At 49.3% G+C, this 21,888-nt stretch overlaps 2 protein-coding genes across 3 annotated transcripts; both read left to right on the forward strand.

The window, feature by feature from the left end:
- Positions 1 to 1,723: 1,723 nt before the first annotated feature.
- Lrrc15 (leucine rich repeat containing 15) lies at positions 1,724 to 3,469 on the forward strand. The gene has a single exon (XM_028753749.1). It carries the CDS (start codon positions 1,733 to 1,735, stop codon positions 3,467 to 3,469), a length of 1,737 nt encoding a protein of 578 aa, XP_028609582.1. The 5' UTR covers positions 1,724 to 1,732.
- Positions 3,470 to 8,709: 5,240 nt separating this feature from the next.
- On the forward strand, positions 8,710 to 18,614 carry Cpn2 (carboxypeptidase N subunit 2). 2 transcript variants are annotated; one of them, XM_028753785.1, is made up of 2 exons: positions 8,710 to 8,806; positions 16,413 to 18,614. In XM_028753785.1, exons 1-2 carry the CDS (start codon positions 8,741 to 8,743, stop codon positions 18,054 to 18,056), a joined length of 1,710 nt encoding a protein of 569 aa, XP_028609618.1. In that variant the 5' UTR covers positions 8,710 to 8,740; the 3' UTR covers positions 18,057 to 18,614. The 2 variants fall into 2 exon arrangements, with proteins under 2 accessions (XP_028609618.1, XP_028609617.1); XM_028753784.1 differs by having other exon boundaries at positions 8,713 to 8,806; positions 16,410 to 18,614.
- The last annotated feature ends 3,274 nt before the right edge of the window (positions 18,615 to 21,888 follow it).

Raw genomic sequence — 21,888 nt, forward strand, 5'->3', positions numbered from 1 at the left:
TGAGTGCATGCTATGGGTGACCTGGGAACAGGGACATGCATTAATATAGCCATGCATAGGATGCTGTTGAGTCTACTTACCCATCTAACCCACACAACAGCCTCGGGAGAAAAGAGGCCATCTTAGCAGAAGAGGAAGCTGAAGTCAGAGGCCTGAGAACTCTCATTCAAGGCCAAACATTTACCTTACATGTCCACATAGGGCTCAATGCCCGGGGTTCTGTATTTATCATTGTCATAGATGACTTCAAATGCCAAGTCAGCTGTGTACTTAGCTCCTTTGTCCAAGGAGACATCTGGACTCACCACTTATACCCTTCAGCTTAAAGTGTGTCTCTGTTTTCAGGGATTCACTCCAGGCCACCCAGTGTGTCTCTGTGGGAACTGGGACTCACCCAGAAGCCACACCCTAGGCATCGGCTGAGGCCCTGCCTCCTCTTCCAGACAGACACAGTGCGGTGCCGACAGTGGCTTCTTATCAGAGGATGGCTTGGATTTAATCCAGATGAAGCACATGTGGACAGGCTGGGAAAGGGCCAGGGTGGAGAGGGTAGAAAGAGATGTTTGCCCTTATTGCTTCCTTCCTCTGTTGCCCTTCGCTGCCCCTCCCTGCAGCCTGAACATCTTCCCATGTGCTGAGAGCTAGAGAAGTTATAAGACACAGTTCTTCAGGGAACATAGTTGAAGAAGGGGCAGAAAGATTGTAAGGGCCATACGTAGAGGAGGACCTGCCGCCCAGTCACTGCGACTGTGGCTGCCTGCACAAGACTTGCCTAGCATTAAGCCAGTCAACATTCCAACACAAATGGGGGAGGAGCTTATGAGCCTCCACCCCTAGCTGAGGAGCTACTTGAAAATTGATGGTGCTAAGGGAGAGACGGGCAGCTTTATTTAACGGGGCAGTCCCTGGTAGGTAGACTGTGCTCCAGTGGATGGAGCGTACACACATCCATGTGTATATGGCAGCGTAAGTAGGACTCAGTGGGAGACTCACACACACACACACACACATACACACACACACACACACAGATATATATATATGTATGTATTGCACACATATGTACATATATACATATGTATAAATACATATACACACACACATATGACTTGAATTGAGATGGAGTGGGTGGAGAGGTGGGGGTGGATCCTGGAGGGATTTGGAGGAGAGGAGAGAGGAGAGGGGGAGTGAGTATGATTGAAATATGCATGTATAACATTTTCAGACTTAATTAAAAAAATATTTTTAAAGATACAGCTTTTACTCTTAGCACCCTATAGGATTGTAAGATAACCCTCTTAAAAAGCTCGCTGACTAGCTAAGGAGACAAATAGATGCCACCTAAGACTGGCTGTTTCATGGCAGTAGAAGAGGTTAGGGTTATCACTTACACAAGGGGGTGACTAGCACTCACTGATGAAATCTAGAAAACCTCTTAATGATGGCCGGACTTGAACTTGGCCTAGAAGCATGGGGAAGACTTGAACTTGGCCTAGAAGCATGGGGAAGACTTGAACTTGACCTAGAAGCATGGGGAAGACTTGAATGAGCTTGCGGAGACTTCCAGGCGAGACAATTGCTTGAACAGAAGTAGGAAGGGGCTCCCTGGCCAAAAGTGGAGAGAGCTTTGAGTTAGGTTTGTGAGGGTGAAGGCCCGACTGAAGCTGAAGGCTGGCAGTGGGTGAGGTAACGGTGACTCACATCTCTCTCTCTCTCTCTCCCCACACAGGCCATGCCGATGAAACATTATCTCCTTTTGCTGGTGGGCTGCCAGGCCTGGGCTGCAGGTTTGGCCTACTATGGCTGCCCCAGTGAATGCACCTGTTCCCGGGCCTCCCAGGTAGAGTGCACAGGGGCACGAATTGTGGCGGTGCCTACCCCTCTGCCCTGGAATGCTATGAGCCTGCAGATTGTTAATACACACATCACTGAACTCCCTGAGGACCTGTTCCTCAACATTTCAGCCCTCATTGCCTTGAGGATGGAGAAGAATGAGCTGACAAACATCATGCCAGGTGCCTTCCGCAATCTGGGCTCGCTGCGTTACCTCAGCCTTGCCAACAACAAGCTAAAGATGCTGCCTGTTAGGGTCTTCCAGGATGTAAACAATCTGGAGTCCCTCCTGTTGTCCAATAACCAGCTTGTGCAGATCCAGCCAGCCCAGTTCTCCCAGTTTAGTAATCTCAAGGAACTCCAGTTGCATGGCAATAATCTGGAATACATTCCTGACGGAGCCTTTGACCACCTGGTGGGGCTCACCAAACTCAACCTGGGCAAGAACAGCTTCACCCACCTGTCACCTGGGGTCTTTCGGCATCTGAGGAACCTCCAGGTGCTCCGGCTGTATGGGAACAGGCTTTCAGACATCCCCATGGGCACTTTTGATGAACTTGGCAACCTCCAGGAGCTGGCCCTCCAAGAGAACCAGATCTGCACGCTCTCCCCTGGCTTGTTCCACAATAACCGTAACCTCCAGAGACTGTACCTGTCCAATAACCACATCTCACAGCTGCCCCCTGGAATCTTTATGCAGCTGCCCCAGCTTAACAAGCTCACACTCTTTGGGAACTCCCTGAAGGAGCTCTCCCCGGGGGTCTTCGGGCCCATGCCTAACCTGAGGGAACTTTGGCTCTACAACAACCAGATTACCTCCCTCCCCGACAACGCCTTCAGTCACCTGAACCAGTTGCAGGTTCTGATTCTTAGTCACAATCATATCACTCATATCTCCCCAGGAGCCTTCAATGGGCTGACAAATCTCCAAGAACTGTCCCTCCACACCAATGCTCTACAGGACCTGGATGGAAATGTCTTCCGATCATTGGCCAACCTAAAGAACATCTCACTCCAGAATAACCGCCTCCGACAGCTCCCTGGCAGCATCTTTGCCAATGTCAACGGTCTCATGACCATCCAGCTGCAGAACAACAATCTAGAGAACTTGCCTTTGGGCATCTTTGATCACTTGGTGAACCTGTGTGAGCTTCGTCTCTATGACAACCCCTGGAGATGTGACTCAGATATCCTCCCACTGCATAACTGGCTCCTTCTCAACAGAGCCAGGTTGGGGACAGACACTCTTCCAGTGTGTTCCAGTCCCGCCAATGTCCAAGGCCAGTCCCTTGTCATCATCAATATCAATGTCCCTGGACCCAGTGTCCAGAGCTCAGAAATCCCTGAAGTATCTAGCTACCCAGATACACCCAGCTATCTTGATACCACATCCATTTCTTCTACCACAGAGATCACTAGCGCAATCGACGACTACACCGATCTAACCACCATTGAAGCCACTGATGACCGCAATACATGGGGCATGACTGATGCCCAGAGCGGACTGGCCATTGCTGCCATTGTGATCGGCATCATAGCTTTGGCCTGTTCCCTAGCTGCCTGCATCTGCTGCTGTTGCTGCAAAAAGAGGAGCCAGGCAGTCCTCATGCAGATGAAGGCTCCCAATGAGTGCTAGAGAGGCAGGCTCAAACGGGGCTGGGGAAGGATGAAACTAGAGGATCTGTGAAGGTAATCAGTCAGCTTCCAAACCTGGGTCCACACAGCCAGGCTCTGGTGGCCCCAGGGGAAATGTGCCCCATTTTGTCCTGTGCCCCTGAGTCTTCTATAGAGAAGCAGGTGTTTCAGGACCTTCTACTCCCAGAGGAATCTAATTGGTCATTTAAAAAAAAAAAAGCAAGAGAGAGAGATAGAGAGAGAGAGAGAGAGAGAGAGAGAGAGAGAGAGAGAGAAATTACCAACTAGGTCAGTGTCTAGGCAACTTTCAGAGGGCAGAGGGGCCTTCTGCCAGATCCTCACTGCTTCCAAGAACAAGCTTCCCTATGCCCAGCCCCGTCCAGCCTCCGTAGACGTAATGATGACAAGGCCTGCTCACACAGTGAGATAGTTCTCTGCTGGCACAGCCGTGCCTCAAAGTATTATATATGCTGCTTTCTTTTATCCCCTTGCTTCTCTTTTTTTTTGTGCCATGGCTTGACTCTGTCTCTTCAATTGAGAGATCTCCTCTCTGCTGCTGAAGGTTTGAATCTCTTAGCTCACTGCACTGGCCTGTTCTGCAAGACAGAAAGACACCTGTGCTGTCTGATCCTAGGCAGAGTTGTCGTCAGCATCTTTTGCACCAGGTTCAGCCTTTTAGAGAAGAATCTTTAAAGCCTCAAGCTTTCCTTCAAAGAGCTTAGCCCTTTACGGTATAAAATCATGCCGAATGGCTAAGTTTTTAAAAAACAAAAATCAGCTCACTGAAACTGGCTGAAGAATGCAACCTGCTGCCTGGAGTCCTTTCACAGCCTGCTGCCCCTGCCTGCTCTAATTTCATATTGAAGCATCACATACATACAGAAAGTGGAAGTGTGAAGGGGACAGCTCTGCAAATTCTCATGATCTGAATAGATACCCGTGTAGTTGGCATGGTACCAAGAAATGATATCGCAGTGACCCCCACTCCAAGCTTGTTCTGGGGTACTTCTGGGGATGCTGGAGACTTTCTAGCTTCCCATGAGCTAGGGAGGGATTCTTACAACTTCCCCTACCTCTCCACGGGAAGGAAGCCTTTGCATAGGCCCAGCTGTTAGGAGTGAAAGAGATGAAGGTGCAATCAGGATAGGAGGCAGCCATGCTGGCCAGACCAGAAACGTATGAACTACCATGGTCTGTGCAAGCACACTTCTTCCCCACCAGCAAGCCCTGTGCTGCTCATTGGTAGCCCCTCTACAGATCCTTTTATGGGCATTATATGCCCGTATCTGTTTCTAATTTTTGTTCTCCACTTGGGGAAGGCAAAATAGCTCAGAGATGAGATCTTCCAGCTGAACAACCACGTGTAATGGAAACCAGGAATCCGTCTATACTGTGGTCAAATTCTCCATCAGCATTAGTCAGCTGTAGCTAGACTACAGTGTGTTTACAGACAGCAGATATCAGGGCACGCTGGAAGGTCACACGAGGGTGTGGGGTGCTATGCAGAACCTTCTACCTGGGGTCTGGTTCTGAACTGAATGGTTTAGAGTTTTTTCTTTGGGTGACAGTCACAATACATCTGCCTTGGCTCTGTTTCCTGCCTCAGATGTGTCTGTTTCCGCACATTAGACAGTTGTGATAAGTCAACACAGCTTTCTCAGGATGACTAATACACCTGTGCAGAAGTAAAAGCTGGGAAACAAGCAGACATGGTGGCTCATGCCTTTAGTGAGTTCAAGGGTAGCCTGGTCTACAGAACGAGTTTCAGGATGGCCAGACCTATGTAGAAAGACCCTCCCTCAAAAACAACACAGGGAAACAGAGGATTTCAGGTTTCCCTATCAATGAGGGAAGGACCCTGAGCGAGCACAGGGATTTGGAAATCTAGCTCTAGCCTGAGGTGATGCTCATAAGGCCAATCAGAAATCCCTCTGAGTCTTGGCAATGGGGAGCTTACACAATGTTCAGATTTCCCTTCCGGATCCCTGACAGAATACTTCATAAGGAATGCATGTGAGAACCAGCACACTCGACGGCCCCAGGAAGCTGATGTCAATCAAAAGACATCATCTTTCCAAGGCCAATCTAGGTATCCAAAGTGTTTCCAAAGTATCTGTAGCAACTGGTACACACCAACCAAGGCTGTCTCCAGCCCCGAGTGAGTGTGAGCTTGGTTCTGCTGACTGTGGTTTGCTGGTAGGTCCTGGGGTGAAGAGAAGGAGCTGGTCCTGCTTTACTGTAGATGGAAGCTTTACACAGTACCGTGATCTCCAGAACTATCAGGTGCTCCTTGTGAGCTACGTCCAGCCTCAGCGAGCTAGGGATGGAGAGAGGTAGCAGCCATAGTATCCAGTGTTCCCTGCCAATCATAACCTGGAAATGCTGGCCACTTCTGACATTGGCTGTGACAGTGGTGTACCTTGCTGGCTCAAAGGCTGGCCTGGGGACAGCTGTCTTCTAATGACCCACCTTCGAGGTCACAAGCAGTGAGAAAAAAGCACAATTCCTCCAAATCACATCTTCTAGTCAGGGAAGAAGTTGCCAGAAATGCTGGGTGGAGGGTCCTTTCCAATAGGATGACCCACTTTGTTCAGTTCTCAAGCTAGAATGAACTCTGTGGTCCCTAGAAGTCTGTGATAGGATGCAGAGTTCAATCCACTTGGCCAATCTGTTCACTGCTTTCTGGACTACCATCCCAGCCTTTGTGCACAGTGGGGAGAGCAGTTAATTCTGGAAGGCTAATAAAGCCCAACTCGAACCAACATGTTAAGAGATGTTCGGGGCCTGGGTTTCCTTCAAAGCTCTTGATGTGCATTCTCCTGACCCTCTTGGCACCTTGCAAAATTAGTTCCACCATTATCTTCTGTGTTGGGGTCTTTTCTGCACAGTGCCCAACAGACAATCCCTGTAGAAGCTTCATGGACTGTCTAGGACTTTCATCAGGAGATTTTAGGAAACAGGTTGTGGTACAGTTACAGCTGGGTTCTTGGAGCTTCTCACCCACAGCCATACAGTTCCCACAGGCATCCAGATGGTGGAATGGAACCGTGGAAGCCAGTTCCAGCCTTGGGAAAGCATAAAGAGCAGGCTGATGACCTGAGTCAGGAAGTAAGCCTTGCATGCTTCCTAGATTTAGCTATAAGCTACTCAAAGATTCTGCCCCAGACTCCGCAGTCAGAACCAGATCAGGTTGTGGAAGAGAATCTGGCTGTTGATCTCAGGAGGGAAGCCATTAGTATCGTTTGATGGAGTGTGCAGCAGGTAGCTTTCAGATGGAGCCCCACACAGTCAGGCCCCTTCTTCTAAGGAAAGAGTGTTCTTGCCTTCCATTGTCTTCACTCTGCCTTCTAGAACAATCATGCTTGCCTTACTAGATAGTCTCTGCAAATAGTCCCAGTTGCTTGGCAGTGCATTTAGAAATGTGCATTTAAAGATTTCTAGGCTCCTGGGGTTCTACAGAATGTGAGCCCTGGTGGGCAGGTTTGGGGGATCTACCCTTTACTAGATGCTGCTTCTAACAGATTTGGTGTACAGGATCAACAATAAATGGTATACAAAGGGCGAGTGTATTCTCTGTAGACATCTTGGTGTGTGGGTCTCACACCTGTGCATGTCACCCTTGCCACCTTGATTAAGGATGACCTGGATGGATGGTTCCTCACAAACAGTTGATCTTGGGTGGAGAACAGGCCTTTGGGGGAAAATGTGGCTAGCAGGGACTTTAAGAATAGATTTGGCAGAATTGACAGATGAAAAAAGTGAACTCAAGACAAAATGAATTTCTCAGAGTCACCTTGTGAACTGGTGTTCACCCAGTTTACCCAGAGTCTACCGAGACAGGCTTCTGGAATTCCAGATAATGGGAAGAGGGTTTGAAGCTGGATGCTTATTTCCTAGAAGGATCCTTGAAGCTCTTGATGTAAATACCCCTCCACAGTGCATACACATGTGTGCACATGTCTGCACTCTGGACACATGGATAGATGGACACACATGGATGGACACACACACACATACACACAACTTCCCTGATGCCTCCTATGGGAGAGAACACAGGGATTTGTAGAGATCAAATCACTGTGTATTCCAAGTTCAAACTCTGCTCTGGGACCCAGATTTCTTGTTTGCACTGACATCTTGATAAGTGGGACGTGGTGTGTTACTTGAGCATCCAAGGCCCTGAGAGCACAGGACACATAGATGTTCTCAAACCTGGATGTGAGTCTCCCAAGAGATTCGGGTCCCATGCCCTGCCATTTCTCAAGGCCCTCATCCTGCCTTTGCCAGGCCAGGCACCACCCAGGGTGGGCCTGGCTTCACTAGATTCCTGTTATCTCCCTCTTTCTTTTGTTTGTACTGAAGAAAATGCCTCCTATTGCTCAGTCACAACTTTGCAGCGTGGGGTGTCATCTGATCACATGCAAAAGAAGCAGTATGTCCTAGCAGGTTTTCTAAAGGTGAGCAAAGGTTAAATAGCCTCAGAGCACTTGGATGACAGACTCCTGGCACTGGAGTGTTACATTGCTTCTCTTGGTCATCCTTTCATGCCGTATACCTCACATCATATGAACACTCACATATAATCACATGTATATATATGCACATACAAAACATACTTACTCGACCATACCCACCACACATAGTTACTCTCACTTTTATTGTACAGAAGACATTTGAGTGTATGTATGCATGCACACACAACTCCACTTACTCTCACATGCTCACCACACACACACACACACACACACACACACATTCTCACGTGCTTACACTTCACGTACACACCTAACTCATGATCTCACATGCTCAGTTCACACATGCACGCACACATGCAATATATATACCAAAAAGAGAAAGTTCATTAAACAAACAAATCGGCAAGCACGAGAGACTGGTAAGTTTTCGGTTTTGTCTTAGTGGCAGCACTGAGTGCTCAGCAGTAGCTGGGTGGCCTCTTACCCCACACCTATGTTCACAAGGAAATGACTCTTATCGCAGTTTACCCCGGAGACACTTTTTCCCCCCTGGAGATACTTTTTAAGGGCTAGTGGATACTTGGGGTCCCAGAGACACCAAGCCTATAGTCTCAGTGGAATTTTAGAGCTACTAGGTGTCTGCCTATGGGAAACATTCAGGGTCATTTTGTAATCTTTATAGGCCTTGCCCAAGTGACCTTGGTGACATTCCCAGAACAGTCAATCCCCATGAGGGGAGGAACCCTTCCCAGAACTTTGGTCAGTGTTGGGGCTGTATTCAACTGAGCACAGAGCACATGAAATTCTCCTCTGTTTCCAAGGAAAAACCAGGGCTTCTGGCCCCACCTGCCCAACCTCTCACGGTAGGCCTTCTGCCTCACTCCTGGGTCTGTGGGGGGTGTGGGGACATCTGACTTAGGGTCCTGACTGGGACACTGGAAAGAGACTTGTTGCTCTGGGAACAAGTAGCTGAGTCCCCTTTCCTGCAAGGGGAAGCCCTTGAGTGGATCAGCTAGCCTTAGCCAGGAAGGGCCAGGGAGGAAGAACTTTAGGTGGAGGACGGCCTGGCCTGGCTCTCAAAGGGACTAGGTGTGAATGGGGGCAGGCAGAGGGGTCCCAGGTCACGGTCCACCCTGGTTGGTGCCTGTTGTCTGACATAATTAGTGCTGCTGTCTCTCCATCCCCAGAGTGTCAGGCTTAGATGATAATGTTCACATTCATCCCAGAACTAAATTGAATGTTTGTTATTTGTCAAGCACTATGCAGTACTTTAAACGCACTGTCTAATCGGGGACTAATTTTAACCTTAAGGGCTTGAATTCTAATTAGGATGAGGAAATTAAGGCTTTGATAGATAGAGAAGGGAACCCTTTGAGCCCACACAGCCAGTAAGTACAGTGTCTGGGTTTGAATGTAGAGCTGGCTATTCTGACAGAGCCAACGTGCTTTTCCACTCCATTAAGAGGAGCGGTCATAGAGAGCCACAGACATCCTGAGCCTTCAGCCCGGTGCCATCTCTTTGCCTAGCCCTGACCCAGGCGCTGGGATGCAGAGCTGGGAGCCAAAATGCTGCAGCAGGAGCCTGACCCCTGGGGCTCAGTTGGGATACAATTTACTAGAACACAGAGCAGAAGGACACTGTTCTTAGCAAAGGACACCAGTGACCTGCCAGGTGAAGGAGGGATAGTCCAGGAAGGCTTGCTGGGGACTCCTTCTGGTCTGGGAGGGTGGGACAGCAGGAACAAGCAGTGAGAGGGAATATAGGCACAGACACACTGCAGTGAGAGAGAACATAGGAACAGGCACACTGCAGCATCACCAGTGAGAGGGAACATAGGCACAGGCACACTGCAGCATCACCAAGGGGCTGCAGGCGTGACAGAGCAGAAAAGTAGCAGTATTCAGTCCACGCCTTCTTATGTCAAAGTGCCAGCTTTCCCACAAAACACAATAAAGAGCTAAGCTCCCTGATCTCTGGCAATGCCAGATCTGAGAGCTACAGACCAAGAAGTGCTGCCGTAGGGCTCTGGGGCTGGTGTTTGTGAGTGGGACGAGGAGCCCTGAGACCTGGGCCTAGAGTTTTATACAGTTACCTCCATCCTATAAAATAGCTTTCTCCTTCACCCTAAAACAGGCACATGTTTATTATGTTAAAACATTTTAAAATATGTACACATTTTAAAAGCAGAGCCAATGTAGATTTATTAAGGAGAAATAAGAAAGAATTACCAAAAGCAAGAGGCGATCCAAGAAAAGGATGCCCTGAAACAAGTTTTTTAAAATAGAAACTTGTATTTATTCTTTGTCAGTTTCATGCATGTGAACAATGTATCTTGATCATATCCACTCCCAAGCCCCTCCCTCCTCCCATACTCCCAATACACTCCCCACCCACCTTCATGTCTTTGTTGGTTTTTTTTTCTTCATTTAGTTTTTAAATGACTCACTGAGTCTAGTTAATATTGCCTGCTGGAACTTGGACTAATCTTCCTGGCTTGACCTGGAGCCAGGCTTGTGTAGGTAACCGCATGGCAGTGGGTTCATGAGGCAACATCTGTGTCCTGTCCAGAGGTCAGCATTTCCTAGCACTTCTTCCTCTGGCTCGTATGTTCTTCCCATCTCGTCTTCCAAGATGTTCCTTATCTGTCCAGCAGGGCATTAAACAGGGATCCAGGGAGAGCACTTGAAAGAGTAGGGGGAAACAGGCAGACACAAAGAACAGCAGCTTGTCTATAGGCTGATCAAACCGCCATTTTTACTTTTTCACACAGGGGTTATATATACATAAAGGCAGGATGTGGGGAAGGGGATGACGCAGGAGCGTAGGTGTTATGGGAGAGTACAGATATCTTTTAGAACAGAGTGTCAGCTGGGTGAAGGTTCAGGGGACAGGTCACTATGACGCCGCCTATGATTCACTTGTCCTTATCTAAGTTGGTACTATCCGCCAAGGCTACCCAAGGTCTATAACTATCCATAAGACCTATGACTACTTGTTCTCATGCAGGCTGGTAAATTTCTACCAAAGCTGCCTGTTTACAATATCTTATAGCCATCTGTTTCAATGTTTTTCCACAGAGACCCAAGACTTTGTGTTAGCAAGCTGACTTAGGCCTACTGCTGATTTTAGGCCTTCAGTGTATAAGCAAGGCTGCCCCTGACACTCATCTGTCTTGGGTGTGTTGATAGGTTGATATCCCACTATGCAGATGCCCCGTTCAGAACTGAGCGCTCTGTACTCATTTATTCTCAGAACTTCGACCAGTTATGAGTCTCTGCCTTAGCTGCTGACCCCTGCAGAGAGAAGCTTTTCCTGGCCGAGGCTGAAGGCAACACTAAACGTGTGTGTGTGTGTGTGTGTGTGTGTGTGTACATGCAGGTATGTGTGTGTGTGTGTGTGTGTGTGTGTGTATACATGCAGGTAGGTGTGTGTGTGAACATGCAGGTGTGTGTGTGTGTGCATGTGTGCATGTGTGCATGTGTGATGTTGCCTATGGAGGCCAGAAGATGGCATTGGGTTCTTTGGAGCTAGAGTTACTGACAAGGATGTAGAAAATGACCTGGTGGAGGAGGTGGTCCTCTGCAAGAGCAGAATATGTCACCTCCAGAATACACTCTTACCCACTGAACCATCTCTCCAGCCCTATTGCTTATATTTCTTTTTTAAAAATTCATTTATTTATTAAGTGTGCATATGAGTGTGTCACACCACATGCATGCAAGTACCCACAGAAGCCAGCAGAGGGCAGTGTGTCTCCTGGGACTACAATCTCAGGCAGTGGGGAGTCACCCCACGTGAGTACTGGGAGATGCACCCAGGTCCTGTGCAAGAGCAATGTGTACTCATAACCTCTGAGCCATCTCTCCAGCGTCTTAGTTTCTGCTTTTCGATAGCTTGTCACTTCGGCCTCCTTCCAGGGTCACACTAGCAACAGTAAATCTATGCTTTAGGTGTCAGGATTGTGGCCTCAGCACGGTTCTGGATTAACCAAGGCAGAGGCAAAGCCTCAGAGTTTGCTCCATTGCCTGGGTCTCAAGTAGGCCTGGAGGTGGGATGGGGTGTCAGGAAGGGTCTGTGCAAGGTACCAGTCTACACTTCCTGAGGTCTTCAGCCCTTTGATTAGTTTGCTGGCTTAGAGGAGATGAGATCAGGTCTGAGGACCAGCCAGGGGCACAGATGAGCCAAGACACTCTTATTGTTTCCCAGGAACCTTGGAACGCGCAGTTGTATTCAGCCTGCTGGTGAGGTAGAGCCCAGTGCAGGTGGCACTAGGTATACTGAGGTCAGACCCTGGGCTCCCAGCATCCTGGGAAGAGAGGGGGGGTTGGCTCTGTGGTGAATGACAGGTGGAAGCTTGGGGCACACAGGAATGTACCACCATGGGAGCATTTGGAGAGGATAAAGGCTGTTTGCAGCCAGTCAACCGAAACAATCAGATGAATAACACACATTTCGGAATGGAAGAAGGGCAGGTGCCCTTCACTTGCTGGAGTATGGCACACTGCTGTGGTCATTCACTGGTCTTTCTAGGTGCATAGCATACATCTACCACAGTTGTGGCCTCTGGTATAGACCCCCACTGTATCTGGAGATGGGAGTGCCCAGTGACTTGTTCTTTTGAGGAAGTGCTAGGGGACCCATGGCAGGTCTGTGAGTCTGTGCCTTTTTCTCCACTGAGAAGGAAAAGTGTTAGGACCATGGCTGTGGGGAGGGGTCGCTCTGCTCCATGTGGAGAGATCCCATGAGCTCATCAGTTTTCCCCCAGAAAACCTCTGATGACATCTGACCAGAGCTGATCCTTGCCACGCTCAGGAGAACCATGGCCGCTCTCAGGCCAGATCATGTACAACACACGCAACTCTGGGATTGGGGCTATCTCTTGTGTTTTCTCACTATAGCCTTCTGAGACCCCCACATAGAAGGTAGTATTGTGCTCACTGTTTTAACGATAAAGTGAAGCAGAGAGAAGTACATCGCTTAGCCATGGTACACAGCTAGTCAGGAGTTGAGCCCTTACTGTCTGTCTACAGAGTGCGCACTCTTGGTTTCTCTGCAGCGGGGATGAGACTTGGGTTGGGAATGGATCATTTTCTTTCTGCCTCCCCATTCCATCCTTGTAGACGAAGACAAGGAAGATCTTGTCCTAAACCGGGGAGTGCCTTGTTCTGACATCTCCTAAGGATACCCTCAGGGTCTGAGAGGGTGACAAGGTTAAGGACACATGCCTATCTGCATAGCTATCTTAAGCCTTGCCTCAGGTACCCCGACCTAGCTAGAGTGGATAGCTCCCTAGAGCCACTGACCCCAGATTGTCCCTGCCACAGAGGCCCACGCCCTTTGCTTACCTGAAACCACTGAAGGTGGCTGAGACCCAATCCAACAAGATTCAGACTGGAAGACACAAGGACAGACAATGGGTAGGGTAACTACGCCTGCTTCTGTGAGGAGCGAGCCTGCCAACCCCTACCTATCCTCTGTCTGACAGGAAAGCCTTGTGCGCTCAGCAGAGATTCTCAGAGCACAGACATGAGCCTGATCCTGACCCCTTAACATCTGAGTCTCAGGCCATGGGAGTCCTGATTTCCCTGTCCTGGTCTTGTCTAGGTTTCTCCATGGAACAGGTTACAGGTTTGAGAATGTTGGAGGTGGGGAAACAGACCCTCAGACTCCCTCCCAGCCCTGTGTCCCCTCAGCCCCACAGGGGCCAGACACTCCTCTAACACCTGGGTGGATTTGCTTCACCTGAGTTCTATGCCGCCAGGGTCATAGTTTCCTTCAGTGTCGGGATTCTTGACAGTCACCTCTCAGGAGCATCTTCAAGCCCTTGTTTTCTAAAGTCAGTGTATGAAGGAGGTGACAGGCCAAGGGGATGAGAGGAGGAGGGCTGGGTGGGTCAGTGGTGACACTTGTCCTCAGGAGGCCCTGGCTTCTCTTCTGTGGTACTTCCACCCATGGCTCCAGATTTCCTCCTGGCAATGCCAGGGGGGACTGTGGTCTGTGGAGGGCCTCTTGGGTTGTGTCACTAATTACTATTCTGTTGTTTTGAAGAGACACCATGACGAAGGAAACTTCTAAGAGGAAGCATTTAGTTGGGTGCTGGGTGGCTTATAGTTTCAGAGGGTGAGTCTGTGATCATCTGCTCAGGAAGCCCAGCAGCAGGCAGGCAGGCATAGTGCTGCAGTAGCAGAGGGCTTACATCTGATCCACAGGCAGCAGACAGAATTAGAGACTTGGTGTGGGCACCAGTGACATACCTCCTCCAGCAAGGCCACACCTCCTAACTCTCCTCAAACAGTCCACTAGCTGGGAAACAAACACCCAAATACATGAGCCTATGGTAGAGGGTGGGGGGTATCCTCATTCAAACCACCAGTCACTATCCCTGTGCAAAGGCCTCATGGCCCTCACTTCCCTGAGATGTATAGTTTTTTATTCTGAAGGACCTTGCTCTGGAAACTTCCTTTGAGTACCAATGGCCAAAGGAATTAGCCTTGGCACAGTAATGGTAAGAGCGTCTTGCCTCTTCTTCTCATGAGCTCTCTAGGCCATGTTTCTGGCCTTCTGATAGTCAGGGTCTGGATGGACTTTTCAAGAAAGGGTAGCTGTTGCTTCCCAAGCTGCTTATCTGCCCCCCCCCCATCCCCTTGGGGAGTTCCAGGCAACCAACCTGGAGCCTGCAAGAGTCAGTCCTGGCCAGCAGGGGGCAGCAGAGAAACAGCCAGAGGATTTCCTTGCTTGCTTTTATCTTATTTTTTATTTTTTATTTTTAGTAAAGTTAAATGTATTCTATCCACAAGATATTTTCTTACGACGTCTTTTGTTCAAATACTCTCTTTGTAATGATGGCACCTTGCAACCTAACAGCAGTTAGCATTGTTCCTAACTGCTCGTTTATTCTGTGTCCTTGATCTAAATAATCTCATTTAGATCTCATGGATCACTGCGACGTTGTCAGTTCTGTTATTATCCACAATTTGCATATAAGGAAGTTGAATCACAGATAATAACATGCCTGAGGTTACTAGACTAGAAAGTCTTGAGCCTGGGATTTGAACTCATGGTGTTTGAACCTCCACAGGTCATGTGACTAGGTGAGCCGCTACCACCGTGGTTCGCAAAGTGCATTTCACCTGAAGGGCGGAGGGTACTGAGCCTCAGTTGGTCTTGCTAGGTGGGGATGTGGACCTATTGTTTCCAGACACTTCTGAAATGGGACTTTCAGTATGGAATTCCCAGTTCCTATGTGTGACCTATGGGACCCCCCCACCCCCTCCAGGGACTAAACAAAATGCACCTGTAGGCTACAGCACTCATTTGTGACCTGTTAGTAGATGCGACTGTTGTTTTTTGTTTTCTTTTGGGTTTTTTTGTTTGCATTTTTTTGGTTTTTGTTTTCTCTTGCTTTTTGTTTGTTTGTTTTTGTCTTTATTATTTTGTTTTTTTGTTTTGTTTTCTTTTTTTTTAGTTGCTTTTTTTTTTTTTTTTTTGAGCCAGGACCTCTCAATACATCCCAAACTAGCTGTGAACTTACCGAACTTACTAGTTATCCCAAGCTGGCCTAAAACTAAACTTAAAAGTAAACTCCCTGGGCTACTTCTGTTCCAGCCTCCAGAGCACTGTGAATGACACACACTGTCAAGAACCACTATGCTAGACTTTCTTTCTTTTCTTTTTTTGCCTTAAATGAAAATTTAGTAAATTAAAAACTTGTCTCCCTGCGTGTCCTGTAGAACCTTTGTGTCTGGACCTTAGAAGCTCCCCGGAACTAAGACAATGGGGGACAGGCAGGGCCGGTAGGACAGTACAGTTCTGAGGAGCCCAGTCCCTGGACGGTATCACCTTTAGCAGACCCAACTATGAGCAGGGGGGGCTGCTCTCAGCCAGGCCATGAAATATGCTGAGCTCTGGCAACCCAGAGGATTATGGGTTAGAAATGTCCAACTCGTGGCTAATCTGCACATATTTTACGTACTATCTCCAACAATTCCACACTACCTACGCCCCTCTCACTCGCCTTTTTGACTCTTTCCATATCATTCTCCAATCTGGAAAGAACAGAAACACTCCAGAATATCCAAGTCTTGGTCCGGCCGTGGCCACTCATTGGCAGGGTGTCTGGACAGGCAATGGGATACCTTTGCTTCCATGAAGCGAGAACTAGGCTGTTACCCTCCACAAGACTGCTGTGAGGTCACCACCTTACAGGCTGCTGAAGCTGTAAACTGAGGCTGAGGTTCCGTGGTAAAGCTTTCCCTAGCCTGTACCGGCCTAGTTTCCTTTTCCAGCAACGCATCACACAAGCAACTGTCCCCCCAAACACACATACATCCTTCAAGGGACTGATTCTCACTCACAGCCTGATGTTGCCTTTGGGGGGCTCACTGTCTAGTGCTCTGGACACTGCATTATGATCTCCTTATTAAAGGCATTCTTTCGTTTTGTTTTTTTTTGTCCTCTGGATCCAGAAGATGTTCCTGGGAGCCTGGTTATGCTGGGCCTCACTCCTGCTCCTGGCCAAGCTCACCCACCCTTGCCCTGTGGGCTGTGACTGCTTCGGCAGGGAGGTATTCTGCTCAGATGAGCAGCTGGCCACCATCCCCCTGGACATCCCTTCATATGTCACAGACATTGTCTTTGTGGAGACTGCCTTCACCACAGTGGGGACCAGGGCTTTCAGCGGTAACCCCAACCTGACCAAGGTGGTCTTCCTCAACACTCTGGTCCATCACCTGGAGCCCGATGCCTTTGGGGGACTGCCCAGGCTGGAGGACCTGGAGGTCACAGGCAGCTCCTTCTCTAACCTCAGCACCAACATCTTTTCTAACCTGAGCTCGCTGGGGAAGCTCACCCTGGACTTTAACAGGCTGGTGGCTCTGCCAGAGGACCTCTTTCTCCACATGGATACTCTAGAGTCCCTCCAGCTTCAGGGAAACCAACTCCAGACCTTGCCCAGGAGACTGTTTCAGTCTCTGAGATATCTGAGAACCCTCAACCTGGCTCAGAACCTCCTGACACAGCTTCCTGAGGGGATGTTCCAGTCACTCACCAGCCTGCAGATACTAAAGCTGAGTAACAATATGCTTGCCAGACTCCCCGAGGGAGTGCTGGGCAATCTGGGCAGCCTGCAGGAGCTCTTTCTGGACAGCAATGTCATCACAGAGCTGTCCCCACAGCTGTTCTCACAGCTGTTCAGCCTGGAGAAGCTGTGGCTGCAGCATAACGCCATCTGCCACCTGCCGGTCTCTGTCTTCTCCTCCCTGCACAACCTGACCTTTCTAAACCTGAAGGACAATGCACTGAGGACTCTGCCTGCTGGTCTCTTCACCCACAACCCAGGCCTGCTTCACCTGTCTCTTTCTTACAACCAACTGGAGACCATCCCTGAGGGCACCTTCACCAACCTGTCGAGTCTTGTTTCCCTCACGCTCTCGCACAATGCCATCACCTACCTTCCTGAGGATGTTTTCAGGAACCTTGAGCAGTTGGTCAAACTCTCTCTGGACAGCAATAACTTGACAGCCTTGCACCCAGCTCTCTTCCACAACCTGTCCAGGCTTGAGTTTCTCAACTTGTCCAGGAACCAGCTGACCATGCTCCCTGGGGGCATCTTTGACACCAACTATGACCTCTTCAACCTGGCCTTGATCGGCAACCCCTGGCAGTGTGACTGCCATCTGTCCTACCTTACCAACTGGCTCCAGCTCTACAGCGACCGGATCTTCAACACCCATACTTTCTGTGCAGGCCCAGGATATCTCAAGGGCCAGATGGTGCCAAACTTGAAGCAGGAGCAGCTGATATGTCCAGTCAATCCAGGCCACTTGAGCTTTACGGCCCTGGGGCTGGATGTCAGGGAGCCAGTGGGCAGCTGGGATCTGTCTGTGGAGGGGAGAGGAGCTCACAGCCAGTGTACCTACAGCAACCCCGAGGGCACTGTGCTGCTTTCCTGCCAGGAGGCCCAGTGTCGCTGGCTGAACATTCAGCTGTCTTCCCGGGAGGGCTCAGTCTCCCCAGCAATGGCCTACAATTCCAGTCAGGAGTGGGAGTTGAGGTCAAGCTGTGGCTCCATGAGGGTCACTGTGTCTATTGAGGCTCGGGCTGCTGGGCCTTAGGTGCAGCAGACAGATTCTGAAGCCTTAGGGCAGAGGGAACAGAATGTCTGAAGTCAATGTAAGGAACATGGTCGTATCTCCACAGTAGGGAGGAGAGAGAGGCCTGCTTCATCTAGGGTCTCATCAACTTCTGTCCCTATGATCTCTTGGAGCCTATGGCCTAACAAGGTTATCCTCAAATCTTCCAAAATCTCCATGAGAACCACATCATGGTCTAGCACAGTGGCTCCACCCTTCCTAATGCTGTGACCCTTTAACACAGTTCCTCATGCTGACCCCCAACCATACAATTATTTCACTGCTACTTTTGTAACTAATTTTCCTACTGTCTTGAATGATAATATAAGTATTGTTTTTGGAGATAGAGGTTTGGCAAAGGGATCATGATCACTGGGCTAGAGATTATACGACCCCCACCCCCACCACCACCAGTGTTTTCCTATCATTAAGCTCCACTCCACTCCACTCCCTGCTCTGAGTTCTAGCCTTGAGGTGTGTTCACCTCTAAGTTATACAACGTAGAGGCCTTGTCCCTTCAATAGATCAATAGAAGATCAATAGTCTGTTCTGATTTCTTGGCCCCCATTTTGTAGTCAATGGCTAGAGAGAGGAGAAGGAAGATTTGAGGAGCTGAGGTGACTGGAAAAGGGGAAAAAAAAAAAGGTGACTGGTGGGGAAATCAAGGCAAGAATGTGCCCTAGGACAAAGTCTGGCTGTGTGGCTCAGGAGGGCAGCGTGGCATTGCCTCTTCAGCACACAAGATGGCTGCTCCCTGAGGAGGAAGAAAATGCCTGAGGAGGGGGAGGAAAAGGAAGAGGAGGAGGAGGAGGAGGAAGAGGAGGAAGAGGAGGAGGAGGAGGAGGAAGAGGAGGAGGAGGAGGAGGAGGAGGAAGAGGAGGAGGGAGAGGAAGAGGAAGACAAAAAGGAAGAGGGGGAGGCAAGCTGGGGGACTTAGGCAGCTGTTTTGTGCCATGGCTTTCAGGGCATCTAACTCTGGCCTGCTCAGTCACTGAACGGCTCTTCTCTGGTTTCTAAGATGTCTCCCTTGCCCCAGCTGGTGGTCTTCCTCAGCCACCACTCACAGGATGGCCCCTCAGCACTGATGGCCTCAATCTGCATCTTAGGCTCAGCATTTCCTCTACCCAATCAGCCACAGCACGTCTAAACTCTTCCCACCGACTCCTGATTCCCATCTTCTCTTCTGGCAACCCCTGTTTTTGAAGCTTCCCATCCCCATCCTCAGGCCAATGAGTGGCTCTCTTTCTTTTTTTTCTTTTTGGTTTCTCTGTGCAGCCCTGGCTGTCCTCGAACTCACTCTGTAAACCAGGCTGGCCTCGAACTCAGAAATCCGGAGTGGCTCTCTTTCATCTTCCCTTCTTTCTCACTCGCCACCCCCCCTAAAATGTTACACAACCTCCTACTTGGTTACAGGGCTGCAGAGCGGAAAGGCCGAGTGAGATGCACTGTGCTCTTCCCAACCCCAGCAGCTCCTAGCCCCTGGGGGGACATTAGACAGGAGTTAGGTACCTCCAGACACAAAAGGTCCATGTGTCAATGTGCCAAGGCCTTGAACTCAAGAGGTTCCAGTTATATTTCTGTTGTGATAAAACACTGAACAAACTAAGCCAGCTCGCGGGTGGTTATTCGGCTAATGAGTCCACATCGCAGTCCACCATTGTGAGAACTCAGGGCAGAAGTCAAGACAGGACCGGAAGTGCAAACAAGGAGGAAGGACCGGAAGTGCAAACACGGAGGACCGCTGTTGCTTTCGGGCTTATGTTCAGCAGCCTCACCTGCCCAGGGGTGGTGCTGTCCACGGTGGGCTGGGCCCGTCCACATTAATCAATAAAAAGCCCCGATGCTGGGCATAGTGGCACGCACCTTTAATCCCAGCACCCACGAGGCAGAAACAAGTGGATGTCTGAGTTCAAGGCCAGCCTGGTTCACGCAGAGAGCTCCAGGCTAGCCAGAACTACAGAATGAGACTCTGTCTCACCATTAATAATAACAAAAATTAGTAAATAAATAATTAAAAGGTCCCTATTGGCCAATCTGACAGAGGCATTTTCTCAACTGAGGTTCCCATTCCAGATGGGAATGCCCTTCGATTGTCCAAGTTGACAAAACTATCCAGCACGGGAGGCCCGTGGATCCCTGACCTTGAGGAAGTCACAGCCTGAGCAGAATGGGAGTTAAATGCTAGAGATGCAGTGCACAGTAGAACAGGGCACTGGAGTCAGGAGAGCAGAGGTGCAGGTCAAGACTTGGAGCCCAGAGGAACCTCAGGGAACTCCTGGGCCTCTGGGGTAGGGTGTGGTGGTAAGGAGTGTGGGAACAGAGGGTGGGCCGTCTGCAAAGGCACTCTTCTGCTGAGCCATCTCTCCAGCCCACTGGAGGAATTTGTGCTTCTTAAGGATTCTGCAGGCAGTTCACAGGGAGGCGGGACACACTCCTGCTTATGCTTCCAGCAGTTGGCCCAGAACAGGAAGCTAGAGCAACAGCTTGAGCTAGTGCCTGGCTAGGGATGAGATTCAACAGAGCAAGGGATGCTCAGGAAACCAGATGATCTCAGCAGCTTACTAGCACATGCATAGGTGGATTAAAAGCCCGATGGTGAATTACAGGAATGCAAACAACCCAGAATAGGTTCTGCCTTATATCTACTCTATAGAAAGCTCACATGCAGTGGTGTAACAGGGTCCAGGCCTTAGCACACCTGACTCCACCATGGAAGGACCGCTCAGACTGTAAAACTAGCACATAGACAATACCACTAGCCAAAATGAAAACAAAGACCTAAACCATCAAAGCCCATAGTTCTAAGAAAGTCTTTAAATATGCTAACCTTGCTTTTTTGGCTTCTGTAGTTCTGCTTCTGGCTAACTGCTCTTGTTAACTGAAGTGTGTCAACCCAGAACACGGTTTTCCTCCTTGAAAGCTCATCCTGAGAGAGGCTCAGGGCTACACTGGCATCCTGAATATCCAGTGTAGTGACGGGCCGGCTACTAAAGACTTGCTATTGGCTTAAACCATGTCTGAGCAGTCTCTTCTGTGAATGCCCCACAACAGGAATGTAGTGTAGTGCTGCTGGTAGCCCTTCAAAAGCTACCAAAGAAGGTTCCAGTAAAAGAAGGGCTTGGGGAGGGGCTGAGAGGGAGTTGTGGTGGGAAGTGTAGAAGAAGAGCCTGGCCTCAGGGGTTTCTCTTCTGAGTGACTGAAGGCACTGAGGTTGTGGACAGGGCAGGGACAGGTTAGGGAAGGGCAAGATGCCTGCATTACACAGAAGCAAAGCTTCAGTTTTTACTCCTCGATGCTCAAATGGATTAATTTGCTAGTGATAGGTAGTGGCCAGCAGATTCTCCGAAGAAGCTGATTCCCAGATCCACTCAGCTCCATGTCTAAAAATCATTTTGTTTAAGAGTAATTTAGACCACATTTTCCAAGAGTGAACAGCTTGGTTTTTAAAAGGCTGAGGAGGCTGGAACTGGGAACGTAACAGCATGGAGCACATTAAAGCATCTTTAGCCGGGCAGTGATGGCACATGGCTTTAATCCCAGCACTTGAGAGGCAGAGGCAGGTTAATTTCTGAGTTCGAGGCCAGCCTGGTCTACAGAGTGAGTTCCAGGACAGCCAGGGCTACACAGAGAAACCCTGTCTCGAAAAAACAAAGCAAACAAACAAACAAACAAACAAACAAAAATCTTTAGGGTTGTCCATCCAAGGAACACCTGCCTGAGCTCCAGGCATGACCCAAGACATCATTCGCTCACCGCAGAAAGAAAGGAGAAAGGCAGCTAACTCTCAATTAAGACTTCTCAAAAGCATAATTCT

Source organism: Grammomys surdaster, unplaced genomic scaffold (genome assembly GCF_004785775.1).
Source record: "Grammomys surdaster isolate TR1022 unplaced genomic scaffold, NIH_TR_1.0 125956, whole genome shotgun sequence".
Taxonomy (NCBI): Eukaryota; Metazoa; Chordata; class Mammalia; order Rodentia; family Muridae; genus Grammomys; species Grammomys surdaster.